The sequence below is a fragment of the Saccostrea cucullata genome, unplaced genomic scaffold, assembly GCF_032062105.1.
Source record: "Saccostrea cucullata isolate Sc308-1 unplaced genomic scaffold, CSIRO_AGI_Scuc_v1 ctg622, whole genome shotgun sequence".
Classification (NCBI taxonomy): Eukaryota; Metazoa; Mollusca; class Bivalvia; order Ostreida; family Ostreidae; genus Saccostrea; species Saccostrea cuccullata.
In genome coordinates, this window is record NW_026926615.1 from 137,501 (window position 1) to 155,635 (window position 18,135).

Consider the following 18,135-nt stretch of genomic DNA (forward strand, 5'->3'; position numbering starts at 1 on the left):
GTCAAAGTCAAAAAATGTTGATGCAGTTGCATAGCTCTCATTAATATCTATCAGCCTACAAAGTTTGATGAAAAAATCTTGGATAATTTCTTTGAAACTGAGCTTTGAACATAGCTAAACGCAAAGTGTGACGGAAGGACAGAAGGACGGAAAACGGACATGACAAACACTATATGCCGCGGCTGTTTTCATGGAGGGGCATAAAAATTGCTTTTATTCTACACAAGTCCTCTGAAATTGATATTCAGAGGAGTTGAAAGTTGTTAGTCTCACTTTCCCACTATATATTCCTTTGGTAAAAGTGAGACTCACAAATTTTACTTTTATTCTTAATACTTAGGAAAAGTGGCAATATCGTTGTGTATAAATGAAAAATATTAAAACTATAATCCAGAAAATTCAGAGTAGAAATGTTCGAAAGTAAATTATACACACAGTATATTGTCAGTCCATGCAGTTGTGGTGAGCAGACTTTAACAATTGACTCTCCCGGTGAAGAGTAAACATCAATAATGGCAATTTGTTGTGTACAAATGAAAAATATTTAAACTTTAATCCAATCCAAAAGATAACTATATTAAGAGTAGAAATGTTAGAAAGCAAAGCCCCTTCACAAGTATCGTCATTCCGTGCTAAGTGTTGTGTACAGAGTCTAGCAGATTGATCACAGTCGTTGTAAACAGGGCACGAGCTCTGTTATTGTTGATGTTTACGATTCACCGGGAGCGATACTTTTCCTAAGTAATAAGAATAACAGTAAAATTTGTAAGAGTGCAAGGATGTGTCAATCACACCCATCCAAAAATTTGAAGTTTCAATAACTTTAAGATAAAATAAAATTTTTAATATATTTTCGTGTGAAATGCTATTAAAATATATAAGTCGTGATATTATACAGTAAATATTAACTTTAAGTCTGTGTCCATGCACCTAAGCTTCCATTCATATGGTTTATATGTCAACTAGGCCTTTCATTTTATGTTTTATCTGACTACAGGATATTACGTCTACCTGCTTAAAAGAGGGGCTAAAAAAGGGGCTTATGGCGGGTGTGACTTGTCAATATGTGTTTCCTGCAGACATGCATTATGTAAAATTTAATTTCCAATCAGACCACTTTAACCACAAGGCCTATCTTTTGAAATTTAACAAAATGAAACCATACAACTTGGAAGTTTTTGTATATGAATGATTTAAACGTGTTTGGCATCTGGTCTCACCTCCAATGTTTTGAAGATCCGTGTTTTCTCTGCTCCTATTTTGTATTGTTTAATGGATTTTTGATCTTGAATACTGTTTGATATCTCCATATGTTTCGTTTTAGGGGTTTTCCACTTTATATTAACGAATTATAACTCCATTAAAGTGCATTGTTTCAAGGAAATTTGAATCTGCACTATAGTAGAACGCATGCATGTTAATGTCACAATTTTCCCATTCTGGAAAAAAATTTAGACTTTTTTGGTCTTTCATGAGTATACCAAATGAATGTAAAAAATGATCCTAGTTCTGGTCCCAATGTACGGTTCCATGACTAGAGCAATTTGAAACAAAGACTATAAGAGGAAGGCTTTAGAAAGTTCAAGCAGAGTATGAAGCAGACTTTATTAATAAAATTATACATGAGAAAAAAAGACACTCGCCGTGGCATTCAACTCGACCTTTAGATATACCAACGATACATTATCAATTAACAATAGTTATTTCCATTCGTATGTTATCTCGATATATCCCAGTGAACTTCAGATAAAAGATACCACAGATTCTGTGACATCTGTTCATATTCGGATAGTTTACTAAAAAAAAGGCCTTAATGGTAACCTAACAACAAAATTTTATGATGCACGTGATTACTTCAACTTTCCTTATTAATGTAGCAATATACCCTTGACACCTGCATATAGGGTCGATATTTCCTGTTGATTTGATATGCAATTAGAGGACATTCAAGGTAGCTCAATCGGTAGAGCCCTCGCTCCGTAATCGGGAGATTATGAGTTTGAATCTCGGTCGCGACCGACCTAAGTCGATAAAAGATGGGAAGCAACTGTTCCTTTGTCATGCGCTCGGCACTTTGAAGTGAATGTTGTGGGTCCTTCGGATGGGACATTAAAAACCGAGTAAAAACAGGCGTGTGGACGAAAGATATCCCTCACTGCTCAATGGCCCCGATCATGAGTGCAGAGTAAACATCAAAATTTGAACCCCTTCACCGGTATTTAATGACGTCTCTAAACGAGTGAAAAAATCTCAAATGGGACGTAAAACAACATACAATCAATAAATCTTTTACATTCCGAAGTACAACATCTTATTATCTTATTACGTAATAATTTCATTTTTTTATCAATGATATATATATATATATATATATATATATATATATATATATATATATATATATATATATATAATAAAAAACTTTAAAACACTTTTCGAAATATGTTTTAAAGTTTTTTATTGTATTGACACAAAAAGAGACTTTATATATATATATATATATATATTCCCGAAGGACTTCTCAGTAGATTTGATCACGTACCAATTAACATTGTTGTTAATAACTTATATTTACATTTGAGACGAATAAAGTTTGAGTAAAACTGCATTTATTACAGGAACGGATCGCCGTATTGCTATGTTGAGACGCGCAACGACCTAGAAGTTGTTCGGTCTTGAAAGTTTACCTCGCTCCAATATTTTAAGGGGGTCGACTTGGGTTTTTTTGTGTGAAAACTACAATAGCGAAACGTTTGAACTTTCATTTTTATACCATAAATAACATATAAACTTCAGTGTGCATGTCAAGTTTGGGGGAAACCTACCGTCCAGGTATTTTTAAGATACCGTCTCAAAATACAGGTACATTTACTATAGGATTAAATAGGAAAATGCCAAATTTTAGCACTTTAAAGCAAATGATACAAATACTACAATATACTTTTTGTTCAAACTATAATATGTGATGAGTAATACTATATTGAATATCATATGTAAGAAACACAAAATTCTACCGTCTTGTTACCAGAGGGGGCATCTCAAAATGCCAAAAAGATCTATATGCGGTATATTGCATATCTTGGCCCCTACAAAAAGTCAAATTTTGTTTTAGGCAAAACCTTATTCACATCGAAAGAAGATTAATTGTACATCTCGTGATTGAAAAATATCCATACTGTATATAATTTATCTTTTTCATCGTTATTAACCTAGAAATATTCCAAAACAAATTGCACTGTGACAGAAATATGTAGATAAAGTGATTTCTTACTTGTATAAAGACAATCAAATCACTTTGGATAAAAATAATATATTGATTATAAACAATTGATTGGATATGTTACAAAATCAAGGAGCTCTGAAAAACATGGCCTGTACCCAGCTTGGCGGAAACGCGGGAAGAGAGAGATCGACAGGCTCCTGAGCCCGATCCCAATTACAAATTAAAAATACCCCCCAAATACACTACATAGACAAAATATCTCTTTTCTCTTTGATTCGGTCACTCTATGACCTCTGACCCCCAAATAAAATTCACACAGAATTGAACATATTTTCTCTTCAATAGGTTCATCTAAGAAAGATATTTGCAAATGTAAATATTGTATAGTTGTATTGTGAACTATATGACGTAGCAATTGAAAAACTGTTGAAAATATAATCATATACCGGTATGTGTAGAAGGTTGACAGGTTATATCTCTTTTTACTACATCTAGCTTTACAAAAGTAAGTGAAGAATACGTACGTGATATAGTTCTTAGTACTACGTCCATCCTCCCCTCCATCATCAGTCTCATTAATGTTACAGATCTACTGTCTTGTGGACTTGAATCATCACGGTATAACGTAAAGAAATCTATTATATAACAATATAAGGAGTAGTCGGAGATGACATGTATGAAGAAGTCTTTGTCTATATCCCTCAGCAGACAGTTCTCCATGTAAGATTCCATTATCTCAAGTAGTTTGTCACATGGGATGCGAGACAGAGATCTGTTATCCGATACTCTGACACGTTTCATCAGTCCTCTGTCCTCTAGCTCCTCCACCGTCTTCCTGACATCAATTTCTCCCATAGAGACGGCATCATCATCCAGATCGATATAATCTCTGTCATCACGACACAAGTAAACTGTGTAGAGAACGACACGCTGATTTTCTGTTAAATCTGGTAACGGATCTGTGAGAAACATATTTATCTTTGATATCAGTAACAAGCAAAAAATATTAAAAACTTAAGTATTTGACTTCCGTCAAAAAAAAAAAAAAAAAAATTCACAAAATACCTTGTTGTGAATAAGATATTATCAATGTTTTGAACGTGAAATGACATATTATCACATATACAACTTATTTCGTACTCCACATATCGATCGCGGATCAAAATATTCTAATGGGGTATAGAACAAAAGAAACCAAAAGCACTGGGATTTTATCTACTTAACTACCGATTTTAAACTTTAAAGTTACAACATCATATCCCCTCTAAAAGTACAACTGAACAATAGTATTCTCCTTGGAATAGCCGGATTAAATGATGTTAGTTAGTCAGGATATCTGGAATCTGCGGCGACCGTGAGGTGTACAGAGAAAATATGAAGCCTTGCGTGTGAGGGTGTGTGTGTGTGAGTGTGTGTGTGTGTGTGTGTGTGTGTGTGTGTGTGTGTGTGTGTGTGTGTGTGTGGATTAATTTTTAATAGGCGGGCTAAGATCATACTTACCACAAGTCAGAGGCTGGTCCTCATATCCAAACTGGCGCTCCTTCGTGCCGGACTTACTATCTGTGCCATTAAAAATGTCGCTACTAATGCCAGCAAACGTGCTCGTCTTCAATTGTTTTCCTTTAACGTCCTGTAAAGCGAAAAAATACCATTTTAAACGATCACTTGCAGTTTTGTTTTATACATTTCTTATCGTACTGAAAAAAAGGTTGACATATACCAGTTATTATGTATAAGGGTTTTTAGACATCTACATATGAACAAGTTCATGTGTATGTTGTGCATAAAAAAGAATTGTGAGTTATTTTAAACCTTCATGTTCCATGTCTTTTTTTCAAGAAACATTGATTCTAAAATATTTTAAAATATTTTAGCAAAAGATGAAAATGAGAAAATTATGAATTATACAATTATACAAAACTGTATATTTTTTTCCTGAAACTTGCATGTACATGTACACTTACATTTACTTCATCACCTGTATTTCCTTTACATTCACCCTTTTCCGCCATCCTTAAAAAACTCAAGAACTTGACAGTCAAAAAAACATGACCTGGAAAATAAACAAAAACTTTTTTGTGAGTATTTTTACAAAATCGCAATTACCCTGTTCTCCAGATTGTTGTGGATGTGTCTTCCTTTACTTTAGGAAATCACATAATTATGCATTAACATTTATTCAATATATATAGATTCTAATTTATTAATGCTCTTTTTCTTATATGTTTCAATAGATACATATGTGCTGTGCGATTATCATCTGAAAACAAGATGTGTTTGTGAAACACTGATGCCCCCGTATGGCAACATAGCACAAATTAAACACTTTTCTCACATGCGATTTAATATATTGGTACTAAAAGTAGAGTATTCTCACTGGAAATAAAATTGTGAAATATGAAAGTAGGCAAAGATTAGAGTTTTTTTCTCATAAAAACGGAAATCTTCAAGGTCAAAGTCATTGGTATCCAATTAAGGGTCTTCTCACAAGGATTATATTAGTGAAGTATGAGATCACTAGCCCTTAGCATTCAAACCACAGGGGCCTGTAACATACTGTATTTAATTTTACGTAATCACTATATGTATACAAAAATAGAAAGGGAAACAACGTCAGCCCGAATTTACACAGGGTCGATCTAGGAAATGATTCGTGTTTTCAATAAAATACCTTGCAGTTAGTGAAATAACGCCTGGGATCATTCAGCAATAATCACTCTTTAATAAAAATATCATCGCGGTCATTTAAGAATCGTGTAAGTAGTGTTTTGCAAGTCCGATATCCTGTCATGCAAGTGATGTAGTTTAAGTCGTCCAATAAATTCGCTAAACATTGCATCTAAGATTTAACGCCAGATGTGATTGGTCAATAGTGCTTTTCTAGAACAGATCTGACCAATCACGCTCCGCCTTTTACCAATCATGGGTTTTTCAAAAATGTCGTCTGTTCTAGGCTCGGGCCCTATTGTGAACGAAAAAAGCTACCGTATTTGTTCAAATCGGAGATGTCGTACCTTTTAATTGCAATTAACAAAAGAAAAAGATGATTTTCGTGAACGCTGGATCTTTAGTTTGTGTTTTCCATCTCCGGAAAGACTTGAAAACTGAAGAAAATGTGCGAATTTTACCTCGTTTTAGTGGACGACTTAAAGTACATCGACTCGCACAACTGGATATCGAGTTAGTATTACCCAACTTAAACGCTATATAAATGAATGAGGTTTCTGTTTTATTAAAGAATATTTATTGTAGTATGATTCCTAGTTATAATTTAATTGGCTACATTGTTTTTTCTATGAAATACGAAATATTTCCGAGATCGACCCTGTGTAAATTCGGGCTGATGTTGTTTCCCTTTCTCTTTTTGTATACGTATAGTGATTACGTAAAATCAAATACAGTATGTTACAGGCCCCTGTGATTCAAACGTTATGATCAAAGTTAAAGTTTTTTCATACGTATGGAAATCTCCAATGTCAAGGTCAAAAGGTCAAGGTAGTTGGTATCCAATGAAAGGTCTTGCCATATACAATACATATGTGAAGTATGGAAACCCTAGCCCTAACCGTTCAGTTATGGCCAAAAGTAGGTCAAACTTCAAGGTCAAAGGGTCAAAGGTCTTGCTATCAAATGAAGGTCTTGTCACAAGGAATAAATATTTAAAGTTAGTACGAAAGCCCTAACCCTTTAAAAAATTATGATCAAGGTTTGCTTTTAAAAAGTAGGTCAAATCAAAAGTCAAGGTCAAAGGGTCAAAGTTCTTGATATCAAATAAAGGGTTTTCTCACAAGGAATATATAAACGTGAAGAATGAAAGCCATATCCTTGGTATTGTTATATACACAAAAGGGTTCCTTACATTGTTTTGTACACAAAAGCGTTGACCAAAAGAAGGAGAATATCCTCACTTACCTGAAATAACAGGGTCAAATGCACGGGAAACAGACTATATTCAATATTTTTAACTCTCCTTGACGATTGTTATAGGGAATAAAATTAAATGACTTTTGCGTTTCCTATATAAATATATATATTTTTACAAGGAAATGAAACAATCAATTATCTTATTTGTGTTACCTAGCACAAAGAAGAACGACCGAGTATAAACATTTAAAGATACTTGGACACATATCTAAAGTTAATATTTCCTGTATAATATTACAAATTATATATTTTAATAGCATTTCACACAAAAATTAATCAAAAATCTTATTTCATTTAAAAGTTAATAAAACTTCAAAACTTTTGGCGGGTTTGATTGACACATATCCATGCACTTTCACAAATTTTAACTTTATTCTTAATCCTTAGGAAAAGTGACAATCTTGTTGTGTATTAATGAGAAATATTAAAATTTAATCTATTATTGCATGCTATGGATCAATTATTATATGCTGTGGTTGCATTATTATTTGTTGCGGGTCTATTATTTTATGCTGTAGGTTCATTATTATATGCTGTGGGTTTTTAATTATATGCTGTGGGTTTTTAATTATATGCTGTGGGTCCATTCTTATATGTTGTGGTTTCATTTTCATATGCTGTGGGGCTATAATCATTTTATAAACGAAATTTAGTCCATTATTTGATTAGGCATACGTATTGTCTATTCAAACACAGATTAAGAGAAATGTTTTTTGGTACAATTTATTATAATTATTTGCTGTTGTTTTTTTTTTTATTATATACTGTGGATTCATGAATATATGCTGTTTTTATTTTTTTAACGTTTATAATTTTTATGCTGTAAGTTTATAAATATATGCTGTGGATTTATAATTATTTGTATTGCAATCCTTCAAGTTCTTAAAATGGGCCGCTAATTTAATAATTCCTTTAATCTCATCGCACATAAAATAAATTTGTTTTAAATTTTATTAGTAATTTTATGTAAGCGAGATATCACATATGGAAAGGGGTCCCATACTTACCACCCATTGTATGTTCAATGATTTGTTTATAAATATTTGATTAAATTCAGAAACATTTAAAATACTTTCTTGGATAATTCTGAGTAAATAATTTAAGGTCTGCTGTATAGTCCGGTCATTGACTAAAAAAATTCTAATGTCAATTTCCCTGCAAGCCGTTTCAACAGCAGCCTTTAACTCCTCCATTTGCATATTTGTGTAAAGTGATGTTATATCATAGCCGACCAGCAGGTACTCGCTGTGTGGCTGCAGAAGTAAAAATCACACTTCAATGAAATTGGCGAGTTCGACTGGGAGTCCAGAAAACTCGGATTTAGATTTGACGGACCGGATAATTATCATTGGGCAGGCTATCGAGAATTTACAGAAAGGTCAGTTACAGTTACAAAAGTCTTTGGATAGTAAATTGGATAAATTCCGAAATGAATTTCTATCAAGTATTGACGAAAAACTCAAAGCTATAAAAAGCGATATTGACCTTGAACTTGGCAGTCAACAAAAACAAATCGATGTGCTGTCACAGTCCATCGACTCTATTCTGGAGCGACTAGATAAAGTTGAGAAAATAGAAAGACCGATCTTAGAAAATAGTTCAATCCCAATTGCCTGTGCAGGTATTGCATCAAGCACAGATCCGCTAAATGACGCGGAAGTTACAATTATTGCGAAATCTCTTCATGATTCGGTTTAAAGTTTTAAATCAAAATTACCAAATAAAGTTAGCCAAATTTGTACATACAGCATTTAACCATTGAAAGAATCTTCTGCATGTGTAAATTTATATGAATGTTATTAATCATGTTAATGGAAAAAGTGACTTATAGGTCCAATGGGCCGGGTCCAGATTCAGTTTGACGTATTTTGTTTACAATGTATATTGAAATGTCTATAAGCACAATGTCACTATAATAAATGATTACTTTCTTACTTACTTACTTAACGTAGGTCGCGGGTTTACAGGGCTTTTAAAAGTGTTCGAAAACATATCATCAAAATTACCTATATGATTTCTCTACCTTTGATTTCCATTCTCTGAAAATTTTATAAAATTCGTCTGCACCGTTTTTGTGTTATTGAATTCCAAAGATGGCATTGTTGTAGTAACATTTTCAACGGTATTCTATTGAATTGTATAGGAAAAACGTCGTTTTTGGCTTATTTTCAGGCAAGGTTTTGATTTAAAAAATATTAATAACTTTTAAATCATGCAGACGAATTTGTTTATCCTCCCCCTTTCTGTTTTTCTGGGGTTTTCGTATTTTGGATTTTTAATACGTATTGCATGTTATTGATTTTAAATACATGTATTTCGTTTTCGACTGATACATAAAAAGAGATGTCTTGCAATTTGATTTTATTTTCGACGTCTGTCTCACTTAATCTTCACTTGATTACTATCTAAAGCTTAGAGAATCATGGAATATGCAGACATCGATAGATTTGAAACACACTCTTCTTCCTTTTTAGATATCCATTAATATAATTCTTTATGTGCCTCCGATTAATAATAAACATTTCGATTAAATCAACATGCAGATATAGGGAGGAGTTAAATTTCAAAAATAGGAAGACGTTAACTCACCCCCGGCGTTAGCAAGTAAAAAATTGAAAGGAAGGAGGGGGTCATATCCTACGTGTCTGTCGTTTTTACAATAGATCAATGCCGCTCAAAAAATGTATTTAATTTAGTTTATGTTTCATTAGTATTACCCCGGTAGTGCCTTAACAGTTTTTAATTTATACTGTTACACTAAACTACCAATTTCAACAAAAGTTATAGTTAGATATTTACATTTGCAAATGTTTTTCTTTATATAACACTACTGAAAGGAATGCATATCTATAACTGTATAAATACAGGTACGGGGTCAAGAGGTCAAAGATGTGCGTATGGATAATCGTTTGACGTAATTTCTCAGTGACGTCATAAAGGGTCGACGCGCGTTCAGTGGATTACATACTTGGCATTGAGTTTGAAAAGTAATGCATTCTCACACGCTAAAAGTCACAGTCAGGCAAATATAAAGTATGAATAAGTCACAAATGTAAATATAAGTAATAAGGTATCATTTTAAAACATCTATCGGGCTATAAATACGGGTTGGTACAAGATTAAATTCATCATAAAGCCCTTCGGGCTTTATGGAATTTAATCTCGTGACCAACCCGTATTTATATCCCGATAGATGTTTAAAAATGATACCTTATTTCTTAAATAATGTACTGAATTTTTCCGTTTCTTATCGTGACGTCATAATCAGATGTGCACAAGAAAGTTGCCCAAATCATATAAACTGCGTACCCAGTTTTAATGACGTCAGCAAACCTGCGACCTACATATACGTTAATAGAACTATGTAACACTGCATTCCGTACTAAAGAGGGACAAAAGAAGCTGCTGAGTTGGGGACTGAGTGTGAGCATGTATAACATTACAAGGAGACCTACACAAAGTTAATATGTTGACAATGTTACACATACATTGTCTTTTAATGACTTAATATTAGTGAAATGTAGATCTCTGTTCTCTTTTTTCTGTCTCTCTAGGATTATGCCAAAAAATTTTTGAACATTTTTCACATATACTAATATCCAACTGAAAAGAAAAAATTATCTAAATTATCATTTCACTAATAAAACGAGTTTTAGATTGATAAATTTGTAATGATTAAGGACGTTCGATCCTGAGCTTTTGAGCAGATTTTGGTCATGTCCTTTATTTATAAAATTCTGCATCAATTTTAAGTTCTAACATTAAATCTGAATTCTACAATGCAAATTGAACTATATTCAATGAAAAAACTGCGATTAGATTCTATTCAAGTAGAATTAAACTAGGGACTATATTTTGATGCGGAAGGTTTTTTAGACGAAAATGATCAGTTTTTCCCATTTGAACTATTACAGTACTGTTTATTTTGGATTCCTATTTTTCCATACTGGTTGCACATAAAACTGTTTTTTGCATGAAATGTGTTATGCTGGTTCTGAAATATTTATTAAATTATTTTTTTGTGAATTTTTTCAGCGAAGTGTGACAAATATGGTAAATATATTCTGAAAATCCGGGGAAAAATTGAGCCAATTTTAACATAAAATTTACACTTTTTTTGGTAATATCTGAAAAATTACATCATATACCCCCACTTTTGATGTTATTTTCTAAATATTTAAGATAACTTTGACCTATTTGCTTAAAATAAGAAAAAGTTTAAGACTTTAAAATAATTTTCATTCTTATCAAATTTTCAATGCCTGGAAAATCACATTTTATTAGTGCAGAAAGGTCAAATGATTGATTATGCGAAGCAATTTGAAACTTTTTCTTAGTCATAATTTTAAAGTGTCTTTTTTAAACAGACTTAGAGTTCATTTTGTTTCATGCTTTAATTGGATAAAAATATTGCAGGGAAAATGTCGAAGATGTAATTTTTGATTAAGACACAAATTTCAGTGCAAAAAGGTCGTATTAAATGTACTGTAGCGCCAAAAGAAGCGTATTGACTCCCATTTTTTGATTTGAATTTTAATTAAGCTATGTATGTAGAAACTAAAAATATACCTGGCAAAAAAAGTTTAAGACTTTTAATATCAGGATCTAACGTCTTTAAGAACATGTATTTGACTAACATGTACGAGTAAGTACACGTAATGATCGACTAAAATCTGCAGATGTAGCTAAAACTTGTGAACATTTTTTTACCGTCTAAGGAAGCTCTAAACTTTATTATCAAGAGGCCCACGGGCCACATCGCTCACCTGAGTAACTTGGGTAATGCAGTTCTTTACCAGATTTCCCCTCTTGCTTTACCTATCGTGCCCCCCTTCCCCCTTCCTTTTCATGATTTTTACACTTTAGAATCTACACTACCACATGCAGGATGCTTCCACATAAGTTTCAGCTTTCCTGGCCCAGTGGTTTTTGAGAAGAAGATTCTTAAAAGATTTTTCCTAAATATATCTACGTAAAACTTGGATTCCCTATTGTGGCCCCGCCCTACCCCCGGGGGTCATGATTTTAATAATTTCATATCTACACTACCCCAGGATGCTTCCACATAAATTTCAGCTTTCCTGGCCTAGTGGTTCTTGAGAAGAAGATTCTTAAAAGATTTTTCCTAAATATATCTATGTTAAACTTGGATTCCCTATTGTGGCCCCGCCCTACCCCCAGGGGTCATGATTTTAATAATTTAATATTTACACTACCCAAGGATGCTTCCACATAAGTTTCAGCTTTCCTAGCCCAGTGGTTCTTGAGAAGAAGATTTTTAAAGATTTTCCCTATATACTCATATGTAAAATTTTAATCTCCCTATTGTGGCCCCGCCCTACCCCCTGGGGTTATGATTTTAACATTTTAATATCTACACTACCCAAGGATGCTTCCACATAAGTTTCAGCTTTCCTGGCCCAGTGGTTCTTGAGAAGAAGATTTTTAAAGATTTGTTCTATATATTTCTAAGTAAAACTTGGATTCCCTATTGTGGTCCCGCCCTACCCCCCTGGGGTTATGATTTTAACATTTTAATATCTACACTACCCCAGGATGCTTCCACATAAGTTTCAGCTTTCCTGGCCCAGTGGTTCTTGAGAAGAAGATTTTTAAAGATTTGTTCTATATATTTCTATGTAAAACTTGGATTCCCTATTGTGGCCCCGCCCTACCCCCTGGGGTTATGATTTAACATTTTAATATCTACACTACCCAAGGATGCTTCCACGTAAGTTTCAGTTTTCCTGGGCCAGTGGTTCTTGAGAAGAAGATTTTTTAATGACCCCACCTTATTTTTGTTTTTTCTTGATTATCTCCCTTTATAAGGGGACTTGGCCCTTTATTTTAACAATTTAAACTCCTCTTACCTAAGGATGCTTTGTATTAAGTTTGGTAAAAATTGGTCCATTGGTTCTTGAGAAGAAGTTGAAAATGTGAAAAGTTTACGGACGGACAGATCTAGACGGACGGACGGACGACGGACAAAATGTGATCAGAAAAGCTCACTTGAGCCTTTGGCTCAGGTGAGCTAAAAAGTGCTTATTGGATTTGGAGAAGAACATATGTAATGTTGTGCATATTGGGACTATTTAGTTAATTTTCAACAGGATACCTGTGTTACAACGCAATTTGAAAAATTACGCACTTTGAAAAAAATTTTCAAAGTGCGTTAAATTTAGGATCAAATCAACGCACTTTGAAAAAAAAAATTCTCATTCAAAATGCGTTGATATCGACCATAGTAACGCAATTTGAAAAAATGTGTATGGCTTGGTCAATATTCTTGAAAATCTTAGGTATGATAAATAATTGGACCTGTTGGATAACTTTTCGGTGATAAGGTAAGTTCTGGACGTGAAAATGAGCGATTTTGATTTTTCCATACTTGAAAAATTCTTTCTCTCTTAAAGGCAGAGATTTTTTACCGGGTGGTAAATTCCAGGTGAGGGAGGGGCTTATTTTGTACAGGTGTGAATGTTTAACTGTACTTAATTTTTTTCCAGTTTGCATGCATTTAATGTAAACTAAAATTTATTGAAAGTTTTCAACGTCACTCCATTATACGATCACATATATTTGGATGTAGCATAGGCATCAGTACCGTGGAGGGGGGGGGGGTTAGTCACACAAATGTTTTGCAAAGATATACATAATATAGGAATTAAAAATTGGGGCTTACCTAGGGGGTTGTTGTTCCACTTTAAATTTGCTACCTAAGTAAAAAAGAGTTGGTCTGAGAGGCCTTCCATAAACTCATCTTCATTTTGGAAAATCAAGCAGGTTTTCGCAGAGGTGTGGGTACAACAGACCATATTTTTTCATTATATTCTCTTATAGAACTTTTCAAAAGACACAAAATGAAACTGTACTGTGCATTTATTGATTTTGAGAAAGCATTTGATTCGGTTTGGCATATTGGATTATGGAATAAAGTTTTACAAACTAATATTGATGGAAAATGTTTTAAGATTATAACCAACATGTATAAAGGTATAATATCAAAAGTAGTAGTGAATGGAATAAGTTCAGAAATGTTTGAATGTAATATAGGAGTTCGACAAGGGGAGAATTTGTCGCCATTTTTATTTTCATTGTACTTGAATGACCTTGAGAAATTTTTAGCTGGAAACAAAGCTAAAGGTTTATCTTGTTTATCAGAAAAACTCATGAGAGAACTAAATCTCTACTTACAGCTTTTTGTATTATTATATGCTGATGATAGTATTTTGTTATCTGAAAACCCAGATGATTTTCAGTACATGCTTAATACTTTTTCTAAATATTGCAAGAAATGGCATCTTAAGGTTAATAGTAAGAAAACAAAAGTCGTAATATTTGGTAAAGGGAAAAATAATGTCCATTTTACATTTGAAGGCTCCAAGCTTGATATAGTTGATAACTTTAAATATTTGGGTGTTACATTTTGTAAAAGTAATTCTTTGAATCTAAATACTGAAGAATTATATGATAAAGCTACTAAAGCTATGTATGGTGTTATTGGTAGATGTAGAAAACATAACTTATCAATTGATTGTAAATTAGACATGTTTGATAAAATTGTCAAACCAATACTCTTATATGGGTGCGAAATATGGGGTTTTCACAATACTAAACTGATAGAGAAATTACACCTAAAATTTTGTAAACATATTCTGAGCCTGAAAATATCAACACCAAACTTTATGGTTTATGGAGAACTTGGTAGACACCCTTTATTAATTGATATCGAAGTTAGAATGATCTCATTTTGGGGTAAACTCATTAATGCTCAGTGCTCTAAATTATCAGCAAAACTTTTATGTGCATTGAAATTATATAAGAATCCATGGTGTGACTTTGTACAGAAAATTTTAAATGAATGTGGATTGACTTATGTCTGGTATGAAAATTCAACTGATATATCTTGGCTCAAAAATAAAGTATATACCACTCTTTTAGATCAGTTTAAACAAACATGGTTTAGTGAAGTGCAAACTTCCCCTAAAGGTTTGAACTATAGAATCTTTAAAAAATAATTAATTTTTGAAGACTATTTGTTGAATTTGCCTCCAAAACAATCCAAGAAATATTGTTTATTTAGAACTGGGAATACAAAATTACCAATTGAAACTGGTAGATGGTTTAACATCCCTAGAGAAAACAGAATTTGTAAATTATGTAATAGCAATGACATTGGGGATGAATTTCATTACTTATTTAAATCTACTGATGTGTCTATAAAGAACTCAAGATTCATGTATTTGTCAAAATATTTTTATTTGAATACAATTATTTTGAAATTTGAAATGCTTTTTAATGTAACCAACAATACTTATCAACTCTGCAAGATTTGTAAATTGTTAAACATTATAATTGAGGAGTTGAAATTACTCTGTTATCCTTTCTTCATGTATGTAATATTTCATGTTCATTATACTGTATATATCTTCTCTTCACTGTTTTGTCAGTTATGAGAATAAAGTTCAAGTTCAAGTTCTCCTTGTTCTCGATGAGGGTTAATCAATACAAGTAAATTAAAACGTTTTTCGAAAGATATAATTATAACAAATTGATTCTCTCAATTACTAATTTCTAAGTCTAGAATTTTGGTTTTGTACATATTTTTTTTCAAAGTGCGCTAATTGTCCACATGGTTAAAATGTTGATGTACACTCTTAACGCACTTTGAATTTTTTTTTTTTAAAGTGCGTTGAGTGTGTCCCGGATTTAACGCACTTTGAAAAAAATTTTCAAAGACCGTTGCCACATACTTGCCTTATTTCCGCAGAAAAAAAATTTCAAAGATGAAAGTCTATTCGTGAGCAGAAATCACTATTGTTTACTGTACATATATACATAGAGAAAATAAATGGAAATATGAGTTAATTTATTCTTCGTCTAATATTATGCTAAAAAAATTATATCTATTACAAATTGTGTAATTTTAAAAGTATAAATATTAATCCTTTTTTCCTACCTTACTTCTAAGGGCAGAACACTGTAACTGCGTAAAACAACCCTATAAATAGAGCATTTTAGTGCGCAGTGTTTAGGGTTCCTTAAAGCACAACTTTCCTGAAAAAAAAAACAATATTAGACATTAATTTTCATGAAAAGGTATTATGTTCTTTTTCATTCAAATTTCATTTCTATATCCATAAACTGGATAAAATGTGAAATCTTTCTTTCTCTCTCGTTTTAAATTAATACATGTAGTAAAGTTGATCTTTCTTTTTAATTTAGGACAATTTCATTTAAATAACTAAAGGAAGTTTTGTTTGTAAATAAGTACCTATACCGTGATATTAATTGGAAATAACAGTACAACAGAAACTAGACAAAACAATTTTTTTTTATTCATCTAATTTCAATCAAAGTTATAATTATAATATTATTATGGGGAGAAATCCAAATTAAAGTTATTTAAAGAATTTCATTTCAGAATAAGTAGATACACATATTTTTTTTCAATTGAAAAGTCTGGTTTTATGTCGCATTTTTTTTTCTTTTTCTTTTTTATCAGTGTACAGGATCTAGTTTCGAAAGTGTTAATAATATTTAAAAAGAATTTTAAAATATAAAACTATAATTACAATTGAAACGTGTTTTATCCTTCTGATAAATAAGATTTAAACTTTTTTTATACAACGGCATGCAGCAAATTTCTATGAATATGGTGAGTTGAAATGGTTAAAAATGTCCCTTTCTGGTACCCCTTTAGTACTTCGATTGTCAGAGTGACCTCACCGATTTTCAATAATAGTTTTAAAAAATTATATAGTTCTGTCATTCATTCATTATTTTGTTAGATTTCTAGTAATTGATATACATTTGAGTGATAAGGTAGAAATCCTGCTTGGTATCGATGAAATAAATCATTGATATAAAAAAATTGTACACGCGTTTAAAAATAATTTTCTCCACAATTTTGCTAACACCTGATAATAAAGATACAGGTCTGTAACTGGAAACCACAGAAGGGTCGTCCTTTTTGAAAAGAGGAACATTTTTACAAAAGGGTGGAAAAACCTTTTCTGATAAAGACCTATTAAATAACATAGTGGTTTAACAACACTGAAAAGAGTAGATTTAACTTTTTATGACTAATACAATCATGACTAATAGCTTTGTTCATAAGAGCTATTGAAATTATGTCATTATATATATGATATTTAGAATCGTCAATAGAGGAAATAGAAGAAAAATATATATCCTTTTGATGTTATGTCTCTGTTCTAGAAAAATTGCCAAAATGACCTTTGTCTTGTTGGCAATCAAATACTTACACATTTGTTGCTGATCCTTTTTCCTCCATTTTAAGGAGGAAGTATTTTTTTAAAAATTAAAACCAGAGGTACTGTAAAGGGAAATATCAGCTTGTTCAAAATAAGTACAGTGACATTTTCACTTGACGACCTTATTCTAAATCACTGAATCATTATTTATATGCTACACTAGAACATTATATCAGGTTCACTTGACCACAAATATCTCATGATGGAATATGTAATTAAGATTTTACCCTGAATTAAAACGAAAGTATACAGTTAATTTGCTAGATTTGTTGAGTTTTCTGAAAGGCAAAGCCTACATTATTATTTCAGATTCCCTATAAATCAAACAAACAATATGAATGTTATTTTGATTGTTTAATATGGTGCTTCTGGCCGCGATGATAAATTTGCTGGGATTACCACAGGGTTACCCCACAATCAACAATCAATACAACAACTGTGACGACCCAAATCGGGCGGATCATGCACTGGGTAGGTCACAAGTGCATGAACGTCACCAATGCAATAATCAATCAAATTCAATCAATTAATTATTAATCAATCAGTCAATCAATTCAAATATCAATCAAGTCAATTACTTGTCAATCAATCATTAATCAATCAATTAATCAATTCAAATATCAATCAAGTCAATAAACAATGGAATGAGCGTAAGAATATGTGCTGCACTCGTCGAATTGCGTTAAGGTGCGACGGAACACACCACTTGCA

General features: G+C 32.3%; 1 protein-coding gene across 1 annotated transcript; it reads right to left on the reverse strand.

Moving 5' to 3' along the window:
* Positions 1-3,271: 3,271 nt before the first annotated feature.
* LOC134272241 (uncharacterized) lies at positions 3,272-17,439 on the reverse strand. Its single transcript, XM_062754490.1, has 5 exons — positions 17,416-17,439; positions 16,107-16,204; positions 5,188-5,276; positions 4,724-4,853; positions 3,272-4,182 (listed from the first exon to the last, which is right to left on the reverse strand). The coding sequence occupies exons 3-5, from the start codon at positions 5,233-5,235 to the stop codon at positions 3,662-3,664; spliced, it is 699 nt and encodes a 232-aa protein (XP_062610474.1). The 5' UTR covers positions 5,236-5,276; positions 16,107-16,204; positions 17,416-17,439; the 3' UTR covers positions 3,272-3,661.
* Positions 17,440-18,135: the final 696 nt, after the last annotated feature.

Excerpts from the sequence above, each read along its gene's own strand:
- LOC134272241 (XM_062754490.1), bottom strand. The coding sequence starts at position 5,235 with ATGGCGGAAAAGGGTGAATGTAAAGGAAATACAGGTGATGAAGTAAAT. Across the intron at positions 4,854-5,187 it reads ATACAGGTGATGAAGTAAAT|GACGTTAAAGGAAAACAATT; the intron begins GTAAGTGTACAT and ends TTCGCTTTACAG. Across the intron at positions 4,183-4,723 it reads GGACCAGCCTCTGACTTGTG|ATCCGTTACCAGATTTAACA; the intron begins GTAAGTATGATC and ends TGTTTCTCACAG.